This window comes from Panthera pardus, unplaced genomic scaffold (genome assembly GCF_024362965.1).
Source record: "Panthera pardus isolate Hobbes unplaced genomic scaffold, ASM2436296v1 HiC_scaffold_27, whole genome shotgun sequence".
NCBI classification, from domain to species: Eukaryota; Metazoa; Chordata; class Mammalia; order Carnivora; family Felidae; genus Panthera; species Panthera pardus.
In genome coordinates, this window is record NW_026526843.1 from 30582603 (window position 1) to 30604379 (window position 21777).

A 21777-nucleotide genomic window follows, 5' to 3' on the forward strand; every position below is an offset into this window, starting at 1 on the left:
CTATCCCGCTCGCACTCCCCGCCTCTCGAAATAAATAAATACACTTAAAAAATTAAAAAAAAAAAAAAAGAAATGAAAATGAGATTTACTTTGACCCAATGGCCTTCAGGGCCATTTTTGTTGAAAGAAATTAGGTAATAAAAGACACTGAAGACAGAGCGGAATGCGCTTCATTTCTGAAGAGAAGCATGCCTAAAATGGTCTGTTATAGACTTCGAGGCAAGTTCTGTTCAAAGTGCTGGACCACAACAAGACAAGGAACTTGCACCCGAACATAAATCGATTCATCATTTCCTTCTTCAACTGAGTCTATGGGAAAAAAAAAAAAGTCTGCTAAATTAAATACACTCAGTGACATAGCTGATTTCCACTCAGGATAATACTCCTTAGCTTGTTGTGACCCAGTAACAAAGTTCTCAGATCGGCCACTCTTTGAATAGTGCGTTAGGAGAACTTTCTGAAATGTAGGAGACAATGTCCCACTTGATCAACTCTGCGAAGTCAAGAGCTAGGTGATAGGGAAGGGGGCCCCCAACGGTCCTCAACAAAGAAAAGGCCTCTGGCAGCTCGGTCCACGACTAGGGAAAAAAATGCCTGTCTGCTCTGAGACTTTTAAGTGATTCCCAAATCTAGGATTTTTCTAGAATGCTGTGATTTAGGGGAGGACAAAAAGGGGCACACTCCTGTGCCTGAGATCAGATGAGGCTAAAGCATCTTGGGAGAGCTATTTTAAGTAAATTTTAAGTAGATTTCAAATATATATTTTCTTTTATTTTTAATGTCTATCATTTTTGAGAGACAGACAGAAGGAGACACAGAATCCGGAGCAGGCTCCGGGCTCCGAGCTGTCAGCACAGCACCTGATGCAGGGCTCGAACTCATGAACCACGAGATCATGACCTGAGCCGAAGTTGGACGCTTAACTGCCTCAGCCACTCAGGCGCCCCTCAAGTATATATTTTAAGTATAAGGAGGGCAAATTATGTTTTTTCTCATAATCTGACAGGTCAATGCCCACTTTGGAGTTTGTTGTCTGCTTCATGGATTGTTAGCTTCAGAGTCCACTACACGTGGTAAGCGTGTTATCGGGAGTCCTATGCCTAATGACGTATCTCTACCTAGAGGAGAATATATCCCCCTTGTTTGCATAAGTTATTAGCACCCACCAAACTATCCAATGACAAAAGGACCCTTTTCGTTGTGAGGGTCTTTAAAATGCTTGGGGAAATTTCTGATTGCCCTTAGCCCTAGAAAGATTTTTAAAGTTTTTTTTTCATGTTTATTTTTGAGAGAGAAGAGACGGAGTACGAGCGGGGAGGGCAGAGAGAGGGAGGGCGACACCGAATGCGAAGCAGGCTTCAGGCTCTGAGCTGTCAGCACAGAGCCCAACGTGGGGCTCAAACTTGTGAACGGCGAAATCGTGACCTGAGCCGGGGTTGGCCACCAAGGTGCCCTTAGAAAGATTTTTAGATGAAATAAGCTGCTGAATCTGGAAGTGGCCAGTGTATATATCCCAACAGAGGGAGGCACGCGTTTTGGGGATCTCACATAGCGCTCTGTAGCATTATATAAGGTGGTCTTCAAGAGTCTGCTATCAATCTTTCTGGTATATGACCTGGATTCCTGACCTTGCCCTTCAAAGCTATAGCTTCTGTAGTCCTGACTGCTGTCCTAGGGAAAGCAAGATGCACACTGTCCAAGGACAGACCATTACCTTGAGCACAAGTGTCCCAGGAAAAAATAAAAGCCGGGAGGAGTTTGGAGGGTGGGGAGGCAGTTCAACCCTTGGTAAAATAAGACCGCTAGTCAGAAGAAGGATAAGAGGTTAAGAGTCCTGAAGGGGGAGGGGAGGCAAAAGGCGGGGAGGGCTGTGATTGGCAAGGAGTCAGGAAATAAAAAGACTGTGGAACTTAAGCTATCAGATCCTGGGTAAAAAGACTTGGGAAAGGGAGCAACATTACCCTATAAGGAATGAAAGGAACAGACTCTATGGGAAAGGAAATTCCTTTTTCTGGGTTGTTGGCGGGGGGAGGGGGGCCTCTAGGACCGAAGCTTTGCTGAGCCTTGGATGCCAAGTGGTGGTGGAAGGATGCAGACACCTGACTCTTGTCTTCCCCGGGTCAGAATAGTTGTGCCCTCTCTCAGGAAGAGGTACATCAAGTCTCGCCTCCAAAGAATGAGATCTAGAATACTTGGGGGGGGGGGGGGAGGGAGGTGTTCTCAGATAGAACCGAAATAGGGACATTGAGACCTTTTTTCTTTTTAGATCCGTGGGGGTGAGAGTACCCAACACCCAGTAAGTATCACCACTTAGAGGGAACTTAGGTCAAAGGAAGAGAAGGGTATCCTTAAGGTCTCTCCGGGAGGAAGAGCAAGGGCTTTGGCTGACTGAAAGGAGGGTGGGGGCAGGGAAAACTGCACACCTCCTCCCCCTTTCCCGTTCAGTCCAGTGCTTGAAACATAAAAAAAGAAGGATCTAGAAATAAGCCATCACTGGTGTTTTGTAGTCAGCCCTAGGGGACAGGGGCCCAAGCCTTTGCTTGCTTAGGCAACCACCCAATGGAACAAACTCTTTAAAAAAAAAAACAAACTCTCATCAGAACATCTGTTTCCAATATGTCAGCTGGTAAGTAGTATTTCATTTCATCTTGATTAAAAGAAGCACTTTATAATGACTTCAAGAGAAATGGCTTAGGAGTTTGAGAAAACAAAATTTTTGCAATTGCTATGGCCAAGATTTAAAATACTTTCTAACTCTCCTTCCCTTTTGTCTTCATTATCAAAGGACGCTTAACAGTAGAAAACAAAGGGTTGTGGAACTGCTCAACTATTTTTGTGAAGTCTGTTTTAAGGACTAATAAAATCTTTTTTTTTTTTCAGCGCTGAACTCAAACGTTTGTTTTATTTACTCTGTAAATAGCCAGCTCTTATCTAGATCATGAAGTTCTCAGGCTAGATGACAGGTTAACAGATTAAATTTTTAACTTGTGTTTTCAATTAATAGGGTCTATTGGTATAACTGTCATAGTTTAATCAACTCATCACCAAAAGAAGGTGTTTTGGATCATCTGAATGACTAAAGCCAAGGGTGGGGGCACCCTGAGGATTTTACTACTGCCACCACTTAAGTTTTTTTTTTTTAAAGTTATAAATAAAGTTATTTATTTTGAAAGAAGGCAGGGGGAGGGGGGGACGCCGAGACAGGGGGAGGGGGAGAGAGAGAGAGAGATAGAGAGAGAGAGAGAGAGAGAGAGAGAGAGAGAGAATCCCAAGCAGGCCCTGCGCTGCCGGCACAGGGCTCGAACTCACAAGCCATGAGATCATGACCTGAGACGAAATCGAGAGTCAGATGTTAACCAACTGAGCCACCCTTAGAATAAGGTTGGCTAGTTTAAGCAAGTAGGATTTTCCAGGTTTAAAAATAAACGGGGCCTATAAATAAATACATGAACTCCTAAATGTTAACATGTTTTGTTAAATGCAAAACATTTTTTTCCTACTCAGAGAGGGACTCTTTGCTTTATAGGAAGGATAAACTCTTAAACACCTTGGGGTACTAAGAAGTAAATATTTAAGCGGGAGGGAGATGGGCAAAATGGGTAAGGGGAGTGGGAGATACAGGCTTCCAGCTATGGAGTGAATAATCAGGGGAATAAAAGGCACAGCACAGGGAGTACAGCCGATGGCATTGCAGTAGCTTGTACGGTGACCGACGGTAGCTGCCCTGGTGGTGAGCACAGCGTAACATACCGAGAGGTTGAGTCACTATGTTGCACACTCGAAACTAATGTACCATCGTGTGTCAACTCTACTCAAATATTTAGAGAAGTTTTTAAAGCACTATTTCCACTTACTGAAACAGGTCGCATTGTTTTGTGTACAGGCTAGCTGCCCCCAACTCATGTCCAACAAACCACAGTAATATTTATATTCTATTTTAGTTGCTATCTTGCCCAGTCTTGTATTTTCAAAGTTTAAGGACTGATAATGGAGATTAATAATTCTTGATTGTTGCCTAATTTTAAGCCTTTGTACCTATGGGGAAAAAAATCTAGGGAAATATTTTAATATATTTAACAATTTTCAACATCTAAAGGGTACGGTTTTATACTCCGTGGACATAAAAATCTTTTTGCAGATTTCTCTAATTAGAGAGAGGAGATAACACTACCCTCGTTTGTCGGAAAACTACACCTAAAAATGCATTACCGTGTTTTGAGTTCTCGTAGCAGTTTATTTGGAACTGCAGATGTACAATTTCAATATTTATTTTGACTATAATTTCACAGGCAGACTGGTGATGTAGGGAAAAAAAAAACCCTCAGATGGGGCCTTCTTTTGATAATTATTATTTTTCCATTTTAAAACCAAGTCTAGGCACTCAAAGGAGAACACTAGAGTCTACCAATTTCAAACACACGGGTTGTTAAATATTTCAGTACCAAACAGAAAGTGTTAATGTAAAATCTAAGTGAAAAAGGGCCGCCTGGGTGGCTCAGTCACTTGAGCGCCTGACCCTTGATTTTGGCTCAGGTCATGAACGCATGGTTCCTGAGATCGAGCCCCGTGTCAGACTCTGCACTGACAGCGTGGAGCCTGTTGGGATTCTCCTTCCTTCTCTCTGCCTCCCCCCCCCATTCGTGCACACTCTCCTCCCCCCACTCTCAAATAAACATTAAAAATAATAATAAAAAAATAATAAATAATAAAATAAAAATAAAAAATAAAAAATAAATAAATAAATAAATAAATAAATAAATAAATAAAATAATAAAATGAATCTACATTTTATTCATGATACCATGCTTGGGATGACTCTTTATGTATAAAAAGAGGTTCTCCCCACATGGGTGGTGTTATTATATGAGGCAATCAACTGAGCCTTAGACGTAAAATGGAAGCTATATAGTTAACTGTAGGAATTCAAAACAAAACAAAACGTGGCTGTGTTCTCCTAGATCAAACCAGAGTGATAAGGCTCCCACGAGATGGTTTCATTCTGCCCTGATGTTACTCATTTAACTACCGTAAAGGAAATAGCTTGGCCGTTATGATAGATAGCAGAAGGTTTCTAACTCAACTATTTTACTATTTGAGTAGTTTTATAGTAGTCAACAATACTGGTTTTGGAAAGGGAAGCTTTCAGGCAGATTCTTGAATTGGATCTGCTGGATCCTGAAGCCCTTCAAGACCCCCGACTCCCCTTTTGTTTCTCCTTCCCTCGCCTCCCCGCCAGCTCTGTTGAGACACAGCTGAAATAGAACACTGTAAGTTTAAGGTGTGTGCGTTGATTTGATACGTGTATATTGCGAAATGAATGCCCCCCCCCACATAATTACCATTTGCGGGGAGATGAGAATATTTAAGATCCACTTTCTCAGCAACTTTCAGGTATATAATACAGTATTAACTATCATCACTGGGCTGTACATTAGATCCCCAGAATTTATTCCTCTTCTAACTGAAAGTTTGTACCCTTTCGTCAACGTCTTCCCACTTTCCCCACCCCCTAGCCTCTGGCAACTACCATTCCACGCTCTGCCTCTGTGGTTTCGAGTTTTTAGATGCTACATGAAAGTGAGATCATACGGTGTTGGTCTTTCTCTTTCTGACTCATTCCACTTAGCATAATGCTATGCCATGCTATGCTATGCCATCCATGTTGCCCAAACTGGCCAGATTTCCTTCTTTCTTGTGGCTGAATATTGTGTATATGTGCCACACCTTCTTTATCCATTCTTATGGATCCATTTCACAGGTTTTCATGTTCTTAACTAGCATCTCTTCATTTCGGCTTGAAGAACTCCTTTCAGCCTTTCTTGCATGGCAGGTGTAGTGGGGATGAACTCCTTCAGCTTTTGTTTGCCTGGGAATGTCTTTATCGGTCCTTCACTTCTGAAGGACAACTTTACTGGAGTCCTCTTGGCTGGCAGTTCTATTCTTTCAGCTCTTTGAATACTTCATCGCACTCTCTCTTTGCCTGCAAGGCTCTGCTGAGAAACCTACCAATGGCCTTATGGGGGTTCCCTGGTCAGTTACAAACTTCTCTCCTATTGCTGCCTTGGGGTTCTTGGTCTTTTGATAGTTTTATTATAACGGGTCTTAGAGAAGCTCTCTTTATGTTGAGCGTTTGGGGGATCTATGAGCTTCGTGAACATGGATGTCCAAATCTCTCCCCAGATTTGGGATGTCCTCAGTTATATTTCTTGAAATAAAAGTTTTCTGTCTCCTTCTCCCTCTCTTCTCCTTCTGGGACTCAAAGAATTCACAGATTGTTTCTTTTGATGCTATCCCAAAGATCACGCCCGGAGGCTTCTTTACTCTTTTTCATTCTTTTGTCCTTGTTCTCCTCTGATGAAACAAATTCAAAGGTCCTGACTTCCAATTCACAGATTACTTCTGTTTGATCCACTCTGTTGGCAATGCTGTTGCAGTTTTCACTTCATTCATTGTATTCTTCAATGCCAGAATTTTTTTTTTTTTTTAATTTCCTATCTGCGTTTAAGTTCTTGTTCTTGTACTATTCTCCTGGTTTCATTGAACTCTCTGTTTTATCATAGCTCATTAAGCCTCCTTAAAACAGCTATTTTGGATTCTTCATGAGGTACACTACAGATCTCCAGGACTTTGGCCTCGGTTACCGGAAGGTTATTGGGAGCCTCTGGTGGTGCCATGTTGCCTTCATTTTTCCTGTTCTCTGAAGTCTTTTGCATGGCTGTCTTTGCATCTGAAGTAGCAGTCACCTCCAACCACCTTTACTGACTGACTTTGGGGGAGAAACACCTTCCATCTGCCCTGCTACGGAGTCTGTGGCTTTCACGGACCTCCTATGGATACAAAGGCTTCATCTTCTTGCTCCCTTTTGTGGCAGATTTTTTTTTTAATGTTTATTTTTGAGGGAGAGAGAGAGACAGAGTGGGTAAGGGGAAAGGGCAGAGAGAGGGAGACAGAAGCTGAAGCAGGCTGCAGGCTGCAGGCTCCCAGCTGTCAGCACAGAGTCCGACGCGGGGCTTGAACTCGTGAACCATGAGACCGTGACCTGAGCCGAAGTCTGACGCCTAACCGACTGAACCACCCAGGTGCCCGTTTTGTGGCAGATTTCTGAGGCTTGTATGCCTTCTCTCCATCGTGCGACACACCAGGCCAAAGTGCTAAAGCTCAAGCGTGTGGTCTCTTAGTGGCCCACAGATGCTGGATGGCCTTCTAGTCGGCTGCCAAGGCTTGCTCTTAGCCACCCATCAGGAGCACACACAGGGAGCCGGCTACAGGATAAAGGAGTGCAGGGTTTAGATGCACAGAGCACTGGAGGTGCCTGTGGGCTAGGTGGGGGTGGGGGCAGGAATCCATGAGCTATGTGTCCCTAGTGCCTTGGGCTTCTAGATGGAGCCTGCGATGCGGTTAGCAGGATCCACGTCTCTTTAAGGCCCTCTGAGAGTCCGATCTACTCCCACCTCTTCCTGCCCCTAGTCACGCGGCTCATGAGCCAGGTACCCCGGATGGGGCAAGAGAGAAATGCGTCTCTTTGGCAGGCCTTATACTGCTGCGGATGCCAGGGGCCCACTCACATGCTCCCACTTGTTCCCCACAGAAGAAATCATGGGCGAGAAGGTCTCTCTTGGCACGGAGCTGTGCCACCTTGGGGGAGGGGTGACATGAGTTAAGTCAAACCGTTCCTTTCACCCTCTACGATGCATCTGAACTTGTATTTGTTTTGCTCCAACGGCATGCTGGAACTTTGCCACGGGCCTCCTGGACGTCCACCAAGGTCCTCTGGTCTGTGGATGATTGTCTAAGACGGGGCTCTCCAGGTGTGCTCAGACCACAGCTGAGAAAGGCTAGGGCCAGTTCATGAGCCACTACAGGGTCCACGTCCAGGACCAAGGTCTGTCTGCCTATTACCTGAGAGGCACAGGTGGGGGAGACTCCTCCCGGGTCCCTGGCTGTATGGTGCTGAATCCCACAGCTCCCACAGAGGCACTTTTGTCCGCAGACGGATGGCAAACTGCTGAGGCGGGGGGATACAGAAACAAGGGGCATCTTACTTGGCCATCTTGCCGATGCGCTCCCTTTTATTTATTTGTTAGGTTCATTTATTTTGAGAGAGAGCGAGAAAGAGAGAGCACGCAAGAGCAGGGGAGGGGCAGAGAGAGGGGGAGAGAGAATCCCAAGCAGGTTCTGCACAGGCAGCGTGGAGCCCGATGAGGGGCTTGAACTCACGAACCATGAGATCATGACCTGAGCCGAAACCAAGAGTCGGACGCTTCACCGACTGAGCCACCCAGGCGCCTCCTGACTCCCTTTTCATATTGTGTTTTTTTTTTTTTAATTTTTTAATGTTTATTTATTTTTGAGAGAGAGACAGAGCATGAGCAGGGGACGGGCAGAGAGACACAGAATCCGAAGCAGGCTCCAGGCCCTGAGCCGTCAGCACAGAGCCCGATGCGGCGCTCAAACCCACCAATCGCGAGATCATGAACCCGAGCCGAAGTCGGACGCCCAACCAACTGAGCCACCCAGGCGCCCCCTCGCCCCGAGTCCCTGTTAGTACCAAAGTATTATTGCACTAAAGTGGCTATGGAGCTGTAACCTGGGTGCATTTTTGAAGTCGAGACGGATGAGGGGAAAACAAATGATCTGTATTCACCAGAGCTCCTCACGAGCCCCGAGAAGAATTTAATTTGTGGCAGTGTTCCAGGGAGACGGTCTTGGAAAATAAACATTGGGCATCAGGCCTGGCCCTGTGCTATTTAACTTATTCCTGTACTCTCAATGAAAGCAGAAGGCAAAGCGAATAATCCAGTTTTCCAACACCTTCTGTTTGAACACCAACTGAGGCTAAAGGTGAACATATATTTCAGAGCTCAATCGTATCACATTCAAGCTACAAAGAGAAAAACTCCGGGGCTAACTGAAATTCTCCCCGTCTCTAGGAGCAGAAATCTCTTACTTTTTCGATGGAGAAACTCGGCAACCAGAGCTGCCACGTGCACGTAACACATTGCTGCCTGGAAAAGGATGACAAAGGAAGAGCGGTCAGAATGCGTTCCAGAGCTTTCTGCAGGGTGGTGTTTAGAACAAAGCCCGAAGCAGTCACCTCTGAAAAATCTCCATTTTTTACATGAATCTTGGCCATGCTGTCAAGCCAGGTTTTCCTGAGCTCCGGGGTGCTCGCATAGGACTTGGCTAGACTATACTGGAGATCAATTAACATTTCGGGATCTTTCTCATGCTCCTTCATCTGAGCGGTGGCCATAAGGACGGTACGGATTCTCTTGGTCAAGTCTTTGACTTCTGTGGGAAAAGCGGTGGCCTAATTTCAAAACAAACAAACAAACAAACAAACAAACAAAAAAGACATGTTTATCAATATTACCCATGTGCTTTCTAAGCCTTGGCATCCAATCCTGGGAATCCCATGACTTATATTCCTGATTACAGTTCTTGGTAGACCCATGTGTCTACGGAGCTTTGATTTTTTCTTTGTACGGGGTGCCTGGGTGGCTCAGTCGGTGTGGAGCATCCAACTCCCGATTTCGGCTCAGGTCTTGATCCCGGGATTGTGGGATCAAGCCCTGTGTCGGGCTCTGCACTGAGCACGGAGCCTGCTTAAGAGTGTCTCTTTCTCTCACTCTCTCTCTCCCTCTGCCCCTCCCTTGCTCATGCTCCCTCTCTAAAATTAAATAAATAAATATTAAAAAATAAAGAGCTTTATTTTTTTAACGCTCATTTATTTTGAGAGAGAGCACACACGGGAGAGAGCATGAGTGGGGGATGGGCAGAGAGACACAGAGACAGAGACAGAGAGACAGAGAGACTCCCAAGCAGGCTCTGCACTGTCAGCACAGAGCCCGACATGAGGCTCAATCTCACGAACTGTGATGACCTGAGCCGAGATCGAGAGTCGGATGCTTAACCGACTGAGCTACCCAGGCACCCGTGAAGCCGTTTAAATGAATTCTCTTTTAAAATGTCCAATGAGCTCAGGCTTCAAAGGCTCTAAACTTGACGGCAGTATATTCACAATACATAAAAGCATGGATCTGGAGGCAGACTACCTGGCCCTGAACTCCAGCTTTTCCACGGTAAATTCAACAGCCAGGAGAATTATTTGCCATTATTGTGTGATTTTAGTTATAACGGTAACTAAAAATCGACAGCTTACTAGGTACTCGTATGGTCTAGGCGTGCCTTACATGTTTTCACTTTTGCAGCAACCCTATGAAATAGGTACCATTATAATTCGTTTTATAAAGGGAAATTGAGGCGCACAGCCGTTACATAGCTCGGCCAACGCATCACAGTTGGTTAGGTGGTAGAGACAGGATTTATACCCAGACATTCGGGTTCCAGACTAGTGATCTCAGCCACTCTTCCATCCAAACACTGCCACGTACACTAAAGGAAAAACCTTACACCGATACCGTAACGATTTCCACTTACACAACTAAAAGGTTGTGAATCACAGAAAACCCTAAAGAGTCAATAGCCTCTCTCAAGATGTTGTTTTGTCCTCCAAACCCATTAAGCTACAGTTTCCTTTTTATCCTACTAAGAACGTATTCTCATCGCTTCTCGGCCTTTTGGCTAAGATCAAGTGTAGAACGTATTCTCACTTCCTCTTAACCCCAACGGAGTAATCACAGTTATCCGTAGGATTCAGAGAAGACGAGGAAGGGACAATACAGGGGTTGGGGAGCTTTTCAACGGGAATGTAACCAACTGTGGAGGAAACGGTTTTTCAAAGTGCCTTCCCGATCCCTTCGAAAATAATAATTACATATGATAAAGTTCCTTCTTATGCCCCAGTAGCAGTCCCATTTCCTGGGGTGAAGGCATAACTTGTTGTCATAGGGTTTATTGGTAATGACAGCCCCACCAGAGTAAAGCGAGGTCATTTCAGAAATGAGTCATGAAAAAGATTTCTTACCAAGGTCAGCCAATACAGACCTCATTTACTTTGAAAATGATGCTAAGACAACTTTTATATAACAAAGAATTAAGGATGGTCACAAGTGGTAAAATAAACTCTCAGAGTGTGAGATCCTAAATGGCATAAAATGTTTTTGTGCTCATGGGATTAGCTGGAGCATATGCTGATCTCCCGGGGAACCAGTAGAACTGGCTGAAAAGCAAACTTTCCCAGCCTGAGAATGGCTGGCACTAATCAGTGTTGTTTTTTTTTTTTGTTTGTTTTTTGTTTTTTTTTTTTTCAGTCTAAGCAACGTTCCTATGGGAATTATTTTTTGGTACACAGATTCTACACGTCCCAAACATCAAGTATGCTGTGACTGTGGTTTTTTTTTTTTTTCTTACAGTTTTTACACAATATGGTCAAATTATCCTGGAGGATGACCTTTCCCAAGAAGGGCGATAATCCCCTGGGGAGGAAAAGTCCTTGACTGACAAAAAGATTCTTCTTCCCTTGTACACGTGCATCGCTGAAGATCAGAACCTGTTTTCCGTGCAACAAGACAAACGAAGTTTTACAATGGTATAGGTTCTGAGTATGTGGGTAAGGAACAGGACCGGTGGTCAGGGTCTTAGGCTTGGCCTCAGCCAGCTGGTACCGGAGAACGACAGCCTTGGCCTTGGGTTTGCCCACACATATCCACGGCAAGCCATAATCAGTTCAAAGATAATTCTCAAAACTCAGAAGACCATCAAGTGGCGAATTCCTTCTGCGTTATTCCTCCTCTGTTGGCCACTCTCGGTGACATTTTGTGGAAGTTCAAACTCAGTGCTTCATTAACCAATACCATAAATGGTATTGGTAGCCAAATGGTAGTCAAAAAAGAATCCATGCCTTGTCTGAGCAAGTGTAGAAATCAAGCTCAGGAAAAAATTCCAATCCTACTAGCTCGAACAGCTGTGTATACATAACATAGTCATTCATCCGTCCAGTCAACGAATACTGAAGCTCTGTTCCGTACGGGGCGGTGCTCTGGGTGCCGTACCAAACAGAGCCTTGACTCGTGAAACCCACGTTCTATATGCGCCCTGTGCCATCAAAAGCTGTGAGTCCAATGAGGGTTTGACTACAGGAGTGTAAGCTTCTCTGACAGTGAATGTGGTGCTAGTTTATTACTTGTAGTTGAGGACGTACCTTCATAGGTCTGTCACTGTTTGCGAAATTGTTGATAATGAACAGGGATTCCTGAAATCGCGATCCGCCGCTTAGTGCCACGTCGGCTATCAGCTGGCTCACAGCAATTATGATCTGTGGGAGGAAGCACACGTTGGTTTTCGAGTGTCTTTTGAACAAACGCTGCTTATCCTCATCATTGGATGAGACCATAAGCACCCGTAGGAAACGCTTCTTTTAGTTTTATTGTTTGAAAAATTTTTAGATGTTTATTTCTTTTTGAGAGAGAGAGAGAGAGAGAGAGAGAGAGAGCACGAGCAGGGGACGGGCAGAGAGAGAGGGAGACGGAGGACCAGAAGCGAGCTCCGTGTGGACAGCAGAGAGCCCGGTGCAGGGCTGGAACCTCGAGATTAAGATCTGAGCCGAAGTTGGATGCCTGACTGAGGCACTCAGGCGCCCCTGAAACGCTTCTTTTAAAAATGCCTCACTGGGGTGCCTGGGTGGCTCATTCGGTTAAGCGTGGGACTCCTGATGTTGGCTCGGGTCATGTTCTCACGGTTTGTGAGATCGAGCCCTGCCTTGGGCTCTGTGCTGACAGCACGGAGCCTGCTTGGGATGCTCTCTCTTCCTGTCTCTCTCTCTCTCTCTCTCTCTCTCTCTGCCTCTCCCCCGCTTGCCCTCTCTCTTAGAATAAATACACTTAAAAAGATTTTTTAAAATGCCTCACAGTTCCATCATAATCGAGTTTCCTTCATACGTGAGGGGTTTAAATTCTTCTAGTGTAAGAGCAGCTCCAAAGGTCCCAGTGACAAATGTTATTGGGACGTTTCTTGGTTTAGAGGTGAACGGCTGTTCCAAACTCACAGCACAGCTAGATCTAACACGGTTTTCAAAATCATGAACTGCTAACGGGGGCGGTCAGACCCCCACTCTAAACACGCTTTGCTAAGGAGTAGCTCCGGCAAAGCCGGGAACAAATGACGTTTGTCTCTGACGGCCTCTCGCCCGCCTTTCGCCGGTCTATTTCCGTGTGCCACACTCCCAACTCCAGGACTTCGGCTCCCTTCTTGGCTTCTCGCTGGGGTCTGTCTAGTTTAGACAGCAGTGGACGGAAGGGCCTTTGATGGGGATTTGAATCTCTCAAGCTCCCTTGGATGATTACCTAAATGATTCACGTTAAGGTGTCGATGGCCGCTCCCGGGAAGCAGGGCTTTGTGGGAACAAGGAGCACAAGCTCTAGGGTCAAACTGCCTTCGCTTCAAGTTTTGACTCTATCAATTATTCGCCGTGTGGCTGTGGGGAAGCTACGGAACCCTTCTGTGCCTCGCTTTCCCCATTCGTAATAGGGGGGTGACGACAATACCTGTTTGAGTTGGCCTCGTTTCACAGATGAGGCACACGGTTAAATGCCTTTAAATGGAGTAACTCGCCTAGGGTCACACGGTAAGCAAGTAGCCAAACTAGGATTTAAACCCAGGTAGGTGTGCTTCCAAAACCCATGCTTTCCACTAAACCTTGAGCCGTCTCTCATCCTTTACAAACCGGGCATGCTGGAACGTGAAAAACAAACTAAAAAACCTGTTACCGTAACGTACGGGCTCTCACCGGTCATGTTCTCCAACCAATATTTGGTGTGGTATTTCCTTATCTCACTTAATCCTCATGAAACCCTATGAAGAAACTGAGGCACTGAGAGACTCGGGCAGTTGCTCAAGGTCGCACAGTGAGTGGGAATCTGGGATTCCGCACTAGAGTCTGGGCTCTTCACATCTACACTCTGGAGCAGCACTGCCCAACAGAAATAGGTGGGCCACATTCGCAATTTTAAAGCGTCCAGGGGCCACGTTAAAAAGCAAAAAGACATAGGTGCAATTTAATAGGTTTTACTTCACCCAATTACGTCCAAACTGTCACGTCAACATAAGGTCAGCATAAAACAACGGCGATATTTTACTTTTGTGCCCTCAGCCGTCCAACACCAACGTGTATTCTACACTGACGACACGGTCAGGCACTCGGGGGAGACCTAGGTGGCTGGCCGCTACCGTCGTGGACCGAGTATCGCCGGGCCTCGATCTAGAGGCTAAAGAGGGAACAGAAGAAAGGAGCTTTGGTTTTCACCGACCTGCAGATGGGTCCTCAAAAAGGTTTTCCTCTTGGTGTACTCAAAGTTGTTCCTCATCAGAAGATACAAAAGCGCGGACGCCTCGTTCCTGGTTGAGCTGATCTTCGAGGTGCAGCACTTGAGAACCTCGTAGCAAAATGCGGCACACATGTTAACCCTTCCTTTGAAAAAGGCGGAGGGGAACTAAAGAGCAGGAAAAACGGAAGTAAGTGTCCGGAAACCCACTCCCCCCCCAAATCACTCACCCATCCAACGCCTTCCATCTTCTCACTCACAACTGTACCGAGTGCCTCGAGGACACAAAACCAAACTAAGGTCAGGGCTCTGCTCCGGAGAACCGGAGACCGGCACACATTAATAATAGAACAATTCAAGTCAGCGGACAGGTCACGACACAAATGTGCAGGGCAGACTGTAAATGCTACAGATCCGAGAAGAGCTCACGATGGTCTGGAAAAGACGGTAAGTAGGCTCTTTTGGTTTTGGTTTTTGGGTTATTTTTGTGTTTTCTAAGAGAGAGAGAGAGAGAGAGAGAGAGCATGTGCGAGCACGGGAGATGGGCAGAGCAGGGAAGAGGAAGAGAATCCCAAACAGGCCCTACGGGGGGCGTGGAGCCCAACACGGGGCTTGATCCCATGACCCTGGGACCATGACCTGGGTTGAAATCAAGAGTCAGAGGCTTAACCAACTGAGTCACCCAGGCGCCCCGATAGGTAGGTTCTTGATAGTACGTATTAAATTAATGAATGGCTGAAATGATGAATGATTGATGGGTCTCAGTTTGGGCTTTGAAAATGGGAAGGACAGTCTGCATTATTTACTCTTTTGCTGTGTATTTAAACAGCTCCTTATGTTCCGAACTCCCAAATGCTGAGAAAATTATAGTGGGAATCTAATCAGCAAGTAAAGTTGATCTTTTAACAAACTGGGGTATAGGCAAAGTATAGGCCCACAAACATACGCACGTGTGTCTTCTCATAAATAGTTGTTGAGTAAGATACATTGTGGCATTAGAAAGAGAGTACAAAAGTTATGCTCAATCTTCAAAACAGCCAAGTGGCTATTGCTTTGAAAATATATTCAGGCTGCTTTGTGGAAGATAAACTATTCATCATAACATAGGCTTGTTACAATCTCCCATGCTTACATGTCTAAGCAAGCAGGAAGTTGCTTTGAGGGCACACAATGGATTTTTTCAGGGAGTGTGAAGCTAGAGGGCCACCCTTTCAAAATTATTCCTTGGGAATCTTGAGTTTAAACCCATGTTATAGGAACCTTTTTTTTTTTTTTTTTTAAGTTATCTCTATGCCCAACGTGGTGCTCAAATTCATGATTCAAGAGTCACATGCTCCACCGACTGAGACTGGCAGGTGCCCCAAGAATGTATTTCTTCTTGGTTTTTTAATGTTTATTTATTTTTGATAGACAGACAGACAGAGTGTGAGTGGGGTTGGTGCAGAGAGAGAGGAAGACAGAGAATCCGAAGCAGGCTCCAGGCTCTGAGCTGTCAGCACAGAGCCCGACGCGGGGCTCGAATCCAACCACCGTGAGATCACGGCCTGAGCTGAAGTTGGATGCTTAACGGACTGAGCCACCCAGGAGCCCCAAGAATCTATTTCTTTGTAATCACCTTAACACCAAGTACAATGCTATGCGGATAATGAATGTTTAATGAACGTTTTCTGACTGGCAATTGGGAAATCTCATCAACAGTTTCACCGGATTAGACCAAATATTGCTGGGCAAGATACTCTAGTATGAAAATAAAGGTGTAAGGGAGGGCATGGGAGTAGTGTAATTAATCCACTATCATTAGTTTCTACCTCCATCACACTTCTTTGAGTGGGCAATGGCCAAAATCATCAATGACCTCCTAACTGCCAATCCCAATGGATTTCCTTTCCTCCTTACCTTATTAGACAGCTCCATACCTCATAATAACGTTGAAACTTTTTTCTCCTTTGGCTTCCAGGATATCCTTCTTTTTTGCCTTTCTTCCTACTTCTGTGACTGTTCCCCTCTCATCTCCATTGAGTTCTTTTCCAGCCCCTTCCATGTTGTTTTTCTCCCATGTACTGCTCTTGACCTTTGGGGGGGGGGGGGGAGGGGTGGGGGTGGGGCTGGGGGTGGGGGGAGGGTTCTTCCTCTACATGTTCTCCAGGGTAAATTAAACCACTCCCATGGCTTCAATTACCACTCTTATGCTGCTGATCTCCCTAGTTCACTGTGTTCCAGTGAAACTGGGCCTTTCAGTTCCCAGAACTTCTGGGCCTTTGCCTATGCATGTCCTTCTCCCTAGAGTGTTCTTCCTTGAGCTTTTCAAACAGCTGGCCCCTTTTTGTATTTCAGGTCTCATTTTAAAAGGGATAAGCCTATCTAAAGTAAGGGATCTCCCACAAATCCTTATTCTCTATCTTAGCACCTTCGGTTCCTTCCCAGAACTTATAATTACCAGTTAATTTACTTGTTTATTTCACTAGACTACAAGCTTCCTGAGAGCAGAGACTATGTTTCTTTTGTATCTCCACCACTGTATCTCTAGTACCTAGTACAGTGCCAGACAGAGAGAAGGTGTTTGGTAAATACGGGATGGATGGATGGATGGATGGATGGACGGACGGACAGACGACTCCAAGTCTAGCTCTCTAACCCAGATCACTCTCCAGAGCAAAGATCCATATATCCAACTGCCAGTCCTAACAGCTCTAACTGGATGGCCTAAAGGCACCTTAAATTGAACAGATCCACAAAACAGAACTCATGAGCTTTTACCCCAAATGTAGTTTTTTCTCTATATTTCATATCACCCACCCTACTCCACCATCCAGTCGGTGAGCTGATGACCAAATCCTATCAATTCAATTTCCTTCCCATGTTTTATGTCTGCCTCTGACTCTCCATCTCTGCCTTATTTTAGGTCCTCATCTCTTTCCTAGCTTATTGTAGTAAGTCTTCTTCCCACCTTTATTTAGTACTGCCACCAATCTACCGTCCACACTACTTTTGAGAGAGTTTTTGCCCATTGGCACCGATCTGCTCTTAACACAAATCTTTTTGTGTTGGTTCCATGCTTCCTGATGCCTAAAAGAGGAAGTCTAATCCCTAGGATGAGTACATAACCATCTGGTCCCCATTTACCTCTTCAGTCTCCTCTCTTGCTCAGTCCATACTAAGTTCTATCGCTACTGCTACGGGGAAACTTCCGCCAAATTAGAACATTTCTCCTCCTCCAGCCAGCCCTCGGTTCCCTATATAGACTTCTTTTATTCTAATGGTATTCATTCGTGTGTGTGTGTGTGTGTGTGTGTGTGTGTATGTTTCCCTCTACTGGACAATAAGCCCTTAGACTGTACCCCTGACAAAGTATCCAACACCAGTAAGTACCTATCCAGTAACTGTTTGGTCAATGAAATATTTCTGAATCTCTTCCCCTTAGTTTCTTTCTTTTTTTTTTTTTTCTCCCCTTAGTTCCTTATAATGTGCTTCTGTTGAACTCAATTCTCCGGATACTTCTTTCTTCAAAAATTATATTACGGAGTGGCAATTAAAAAACAACCTTCAAATCCACCTAAGTTCTCCATCAACTAAACGCAATAAGCTTCCATACAAAGAATGATGGCAAAAAAAAGTTTTCCATGCTTAGCTGTTCCACTACACAAATCAACTAATTGAATTTCTTGGTCTTGTTGGAGTTTTACATACCAGAGTGGAAGCCTAGGCTGTGCCTTTCCATAATTTTAACTCCATCCTGGTTTATGATGCTTTTTATTATGTTTAAAAGCTACCAAAACCAGACAAGAAATCAATTTTTTGCTAACTCTTTCAGTCGTATTTATTCCTGAAAGCCTGGTCTGAGGTTTTTGTTGAGATGAGGTAAGCAGCCTGAAAATGTAAAGCCCGCAGACACAATTAGCACTGAAAGGCAGAATTCATTCATCTGAACGCATACTGAGTGCCTACCGTTTGCAGGATATCATGCAAGACCCTGGGGCTATAAAACTTGGTCTCTGCTTTCCCGTGCTTGGACATAAGTGCACTGAGAACTTCTAGATCCTCAGCGTCTCAAGAATACTTTCAAAAGAAGCAAACCAGAAGAAACACTGGCAAAGTTGGTAATTTGAAAATAATACTTTTCAAAGGAGCCTGCTGAAAACGGGAAGGAATGACAAGGTGAAATAAAACGTAAAAAGCATGGGGATGCCTGGGCGGCTTAGTCGGTTAAGCATCTGATCTTGATTTTGGGCTCAGCTCACGGTCTCGCGGTTTTGAAATGGAGCCCCGCGACGGGATCCGTGCCCAGTGTGGAGCCTGCTTAAGATTCTCTCCCTCTCTCTCTCTCTTTCTCTCTCTCCCTCTGCGCTTCCCCCACACGTGCATGGGCACACACGGTTTCTCTTTCTACCACCATAAATAGTGGTACCTGGGTGGCTCAGTTGGTTAAGCGTCCATCTTCGGCTCAGGTCATGACCTCGCGGTTTGTGGGTTCGAGCCCCGCGCAGGCTCTTTGCTGACAGCTCGGAGCCTGGAGCCTGCTTTGGATTCTGTGTCTCCCTCTCTCCCTTCCCCTCCCCTGCTCGCACTGTGGCTCTCTCTCAGAAATAAGTAAACATTAAAAAAAGGTTTTAAATAAATTAATTAAAATTTAAATTAAAACAAAAAAGCAAAAAGCACGTTCAGATTTTAAGGGGTTTTGGGTGGGTCCTCTTTGTGTATTTCGCTATTCTGTACTTCATAGCTTCATTATCTGAGGCTTGTAGATGTCACTGCAATGATCACCGTTGCCCTCTTTCTTTCATGCGGCAGATGGAGCCCGCCAGCAGCTATAAAGCTTTTCTCCTTACCTTACTGATGAAAGCTCGCAGTGAGGCAAAAACATGTTTCAGTGACACTTCAGACTGTCCATTTTTAAGAAAAGCCAGATGGATATCAAATACTTTTTTCATTAATGGGTTGTGGCCATCATTATTTAAAAGCTGACTCTGCAAAACAACAACAACGAAAATACATTTTGCAGAAATAGTTTATGCTGCCCGTCCCCCAATGAGAGAGTTTCAGAAAAAGAAAAAGCTTAATACAACTTAGAGACATTTGTGCTGTCTTTCAAGTTGGAAATCCTAAAATACCACACAAACTACGTTTACACTTAATTCCGCCATTTCAAACAGATGAAAAAAATGATTTTTCCAATGTAGCACCGCAAATACAGAACTAGTACGGGAAGAATGTTTTCTGTGAACCTGTTAATATTTTTTTCAAAGATTTTATTCTTTTTAAGTCATCTCTACACCCAACGTGGGGCTTGAACCCACAACCTCGAGGTCAAGAGTTGTGTGCTCCACAGAATGAAATAGCCAGGTGCCCCTCTTAACCTATTAATATTACGCAACATTAACCATACTGCTTCTCAATGAAGAAATCAGTAAATTAAAAATGGACACAAGGCCCAGGCTTTGTATTTCTTCGAGGAAGACTAAATAATGTAAGAATTATGGACAATATCATTTCTATTTTAAAAGTCTATTATCCAATTTACTTTTAAAAGTATGTTTAGTAGAAGACGTATTTGGCTACTGGGGACAAACCTCAGGAAGAGAGATCATAAGGGGCACGACAACTGAACAGACTATGTAAAATGTTTACTCCTCGCAAACAGAGGCATAAAAGAAACAACAAACTGTAGAGCAGTAGCTACGGGTTTGTGAACCTTTTTTTTTTTTAAAGCATTGGTCGCCTGGGTGGCTCAGTCGGTTGGGCGGCCGACTTCAGCTCAGGTCATGATCTCACGGTCCGTGAGGGCTGTGAGTTCGAGCCCCGCGTCGGGCTCTGTGCTGACAGCTCAGAGCCTGGAGCCTGTTTCAGATTCTGTGTCTCCCTCTCTCTGACCCTCCCCTGTTCATGCTCTGTCTGTCTCTCTCTGTCTCAAAAATAAATAATAAATGTTAAAAAAAAAAAAAACATTAAAGCATTGGCTAACTTCTCTAGGCCGACCATCCCTGAAGAAACGAATTAGGGAGTTACAATTTGACCCAAAGTAACAACAAAAAACACAAAATAATATACCAAATGGTGACAGAGCTAACTGATGGTGACATCAGGAGCCAGAATCCCTGAATGAGTAAGACTTTTCTGGTTCTTTCCTTAGTGCACTACTTCGAGGCAGGGTATAGTGGTTAGAAGCACGGATTCTTTTTTTTTTTTTTAATTTTTTTTTTTTTAACGTTTATTTATTTTTGAGACAGAGAGAGACAGAGCATGAATGGGGGAGGGTCAGAGAGAGAGGGAGACACAGAATCGGAAGCAGGCTCCAGGCTCCCAGCGGTCAGCACAGAGCCCGACGTGGGGCTCAAACTCACGGACCGTGAGATCATGACCTGAGCCGAAGTCGGACGCTCAACCGACTGAGCCACCCAGGCGCCCCAGAAGCACGGATTCTTGTGAGGACTGGCCTGGATCTGAATCCTCAGTCTGCCACTGATCAGCTAGGCGACATCACCTTCCCCGTGAGCCCCAGTTTCCTCATTTTAAAAGGGGAGTAATAACTGTCTACATCATAGAGCTAGTCTAAGGAGTAAAAGCGGGTTCATGTGTGTATGTTTGAGTTTACTGGGTTATAGTTTATGTCCCATAAAACTTACCTATTTTACATACATGACTTAATTGTTTTTAGGAAATTTACAGGGCTGTTCAACCGTCACGATCCAATTTTAGTGCGTTCTCATCACCTCAAAAAAAACCCCACCCTGGATCTCATTTGCCATCACTCCCCTTTCCCACCCCCGGCCCCACAATAAAAAAGTGAGTTAATAGTTTTAAGTGCTTAAGATGGTGCCTGACCTCTGGGCCAAGACGTGTTTGTCAAATAAGAAGTATCTGCATTTTAAATCAGAACAAACCTAATCCTTGATAAAGAAATTCTGTAGCCTATGTCTTATTAGTATCTAATTCCATTTTCAAGGATCATAATCATTCCATTTTCAAGGATCATAATCCCTGACCTGAAAAGCCCAGGCCAGGCTTCCATAATCAATCTGGAGGGCTGAAGCAATGAACTGAATTACAGAGGGAAGAGGAAAGAAAAGAATCGGTCTGTGTAACTCAGGGGAAAGCAGGCAAGATTTTTCAATTTTGAGCTCTCCCACTAAAGTTACATTATGTTACAGTTGGGTAATTTTTACTCTTCAAAGCGCTCTCCTAGTCATTATCTCATTTTACTCCCTCCACAACCCTGCAAGATCACTGCTTTTTACCTTCTCCTTTTGTAAAATCCCAGTAATGACGATTTGTATTGAGAGGCGGACATCTGAGAAAAAGCACAAGGCGCCTGGCTAGGGAAGCCAGCCAGCCTGCCTGGACATCACCTGGCCCTGGCAGAGCACCTCACCGTGCTGGGTATTTGGGCAAACCGACTCGATCCCAAGCCGAGCTAAAAATGACTGGACATATTCTTCATAAAAGTGTGATGGAAAGCGGTTGTGAAACACACAAAAATCAAACAGCAGAATTTAAGCGGCAGAAGGAAGCTGAAGGGCAAATAAGCCCCAACCCCTCCCTCTATGGCCAGGGGAAAGTG

General features: G+C 44.7%; 1 protein-coding gene across 5 annotated transcripts in view; it reads right to left on the reverse strand.

Annotated features, from left to right (window-relative positions):
* DOCK11 (dedicator of cytokinesis 11) overlaps positions 1-21777 on the reverse strand; it is a 197767-nt gene that overhangs the window by 31258 nt on the left and 144732 nt on the right. For all 5 annotated transcript variants that reach the window (XM_053892126.1, XM_053892123.1, XM_053892122.1 and 2 more), the window contains 5 exons: positions 19049-19186; positions 14208-14390; positions 12104-12217; positions 9095-9310; positions 8948-9005 (listed from right to left, as the gene is read on the reverse strand). In XM_053892126.1, the coding sequence (XP_053748101.1) occupies positions 8948-9005; positions 9095-9310; positions 12104-12217; positions 14208-14390; positions 19049-19186 (709 nt within the window). The remainder of the gene's footprint in view (positions 1-8947; positions 9006-9094; positions 9311-12103; positions 12218-14207; positions 14391-19048; positions 19187-21777) is intronic.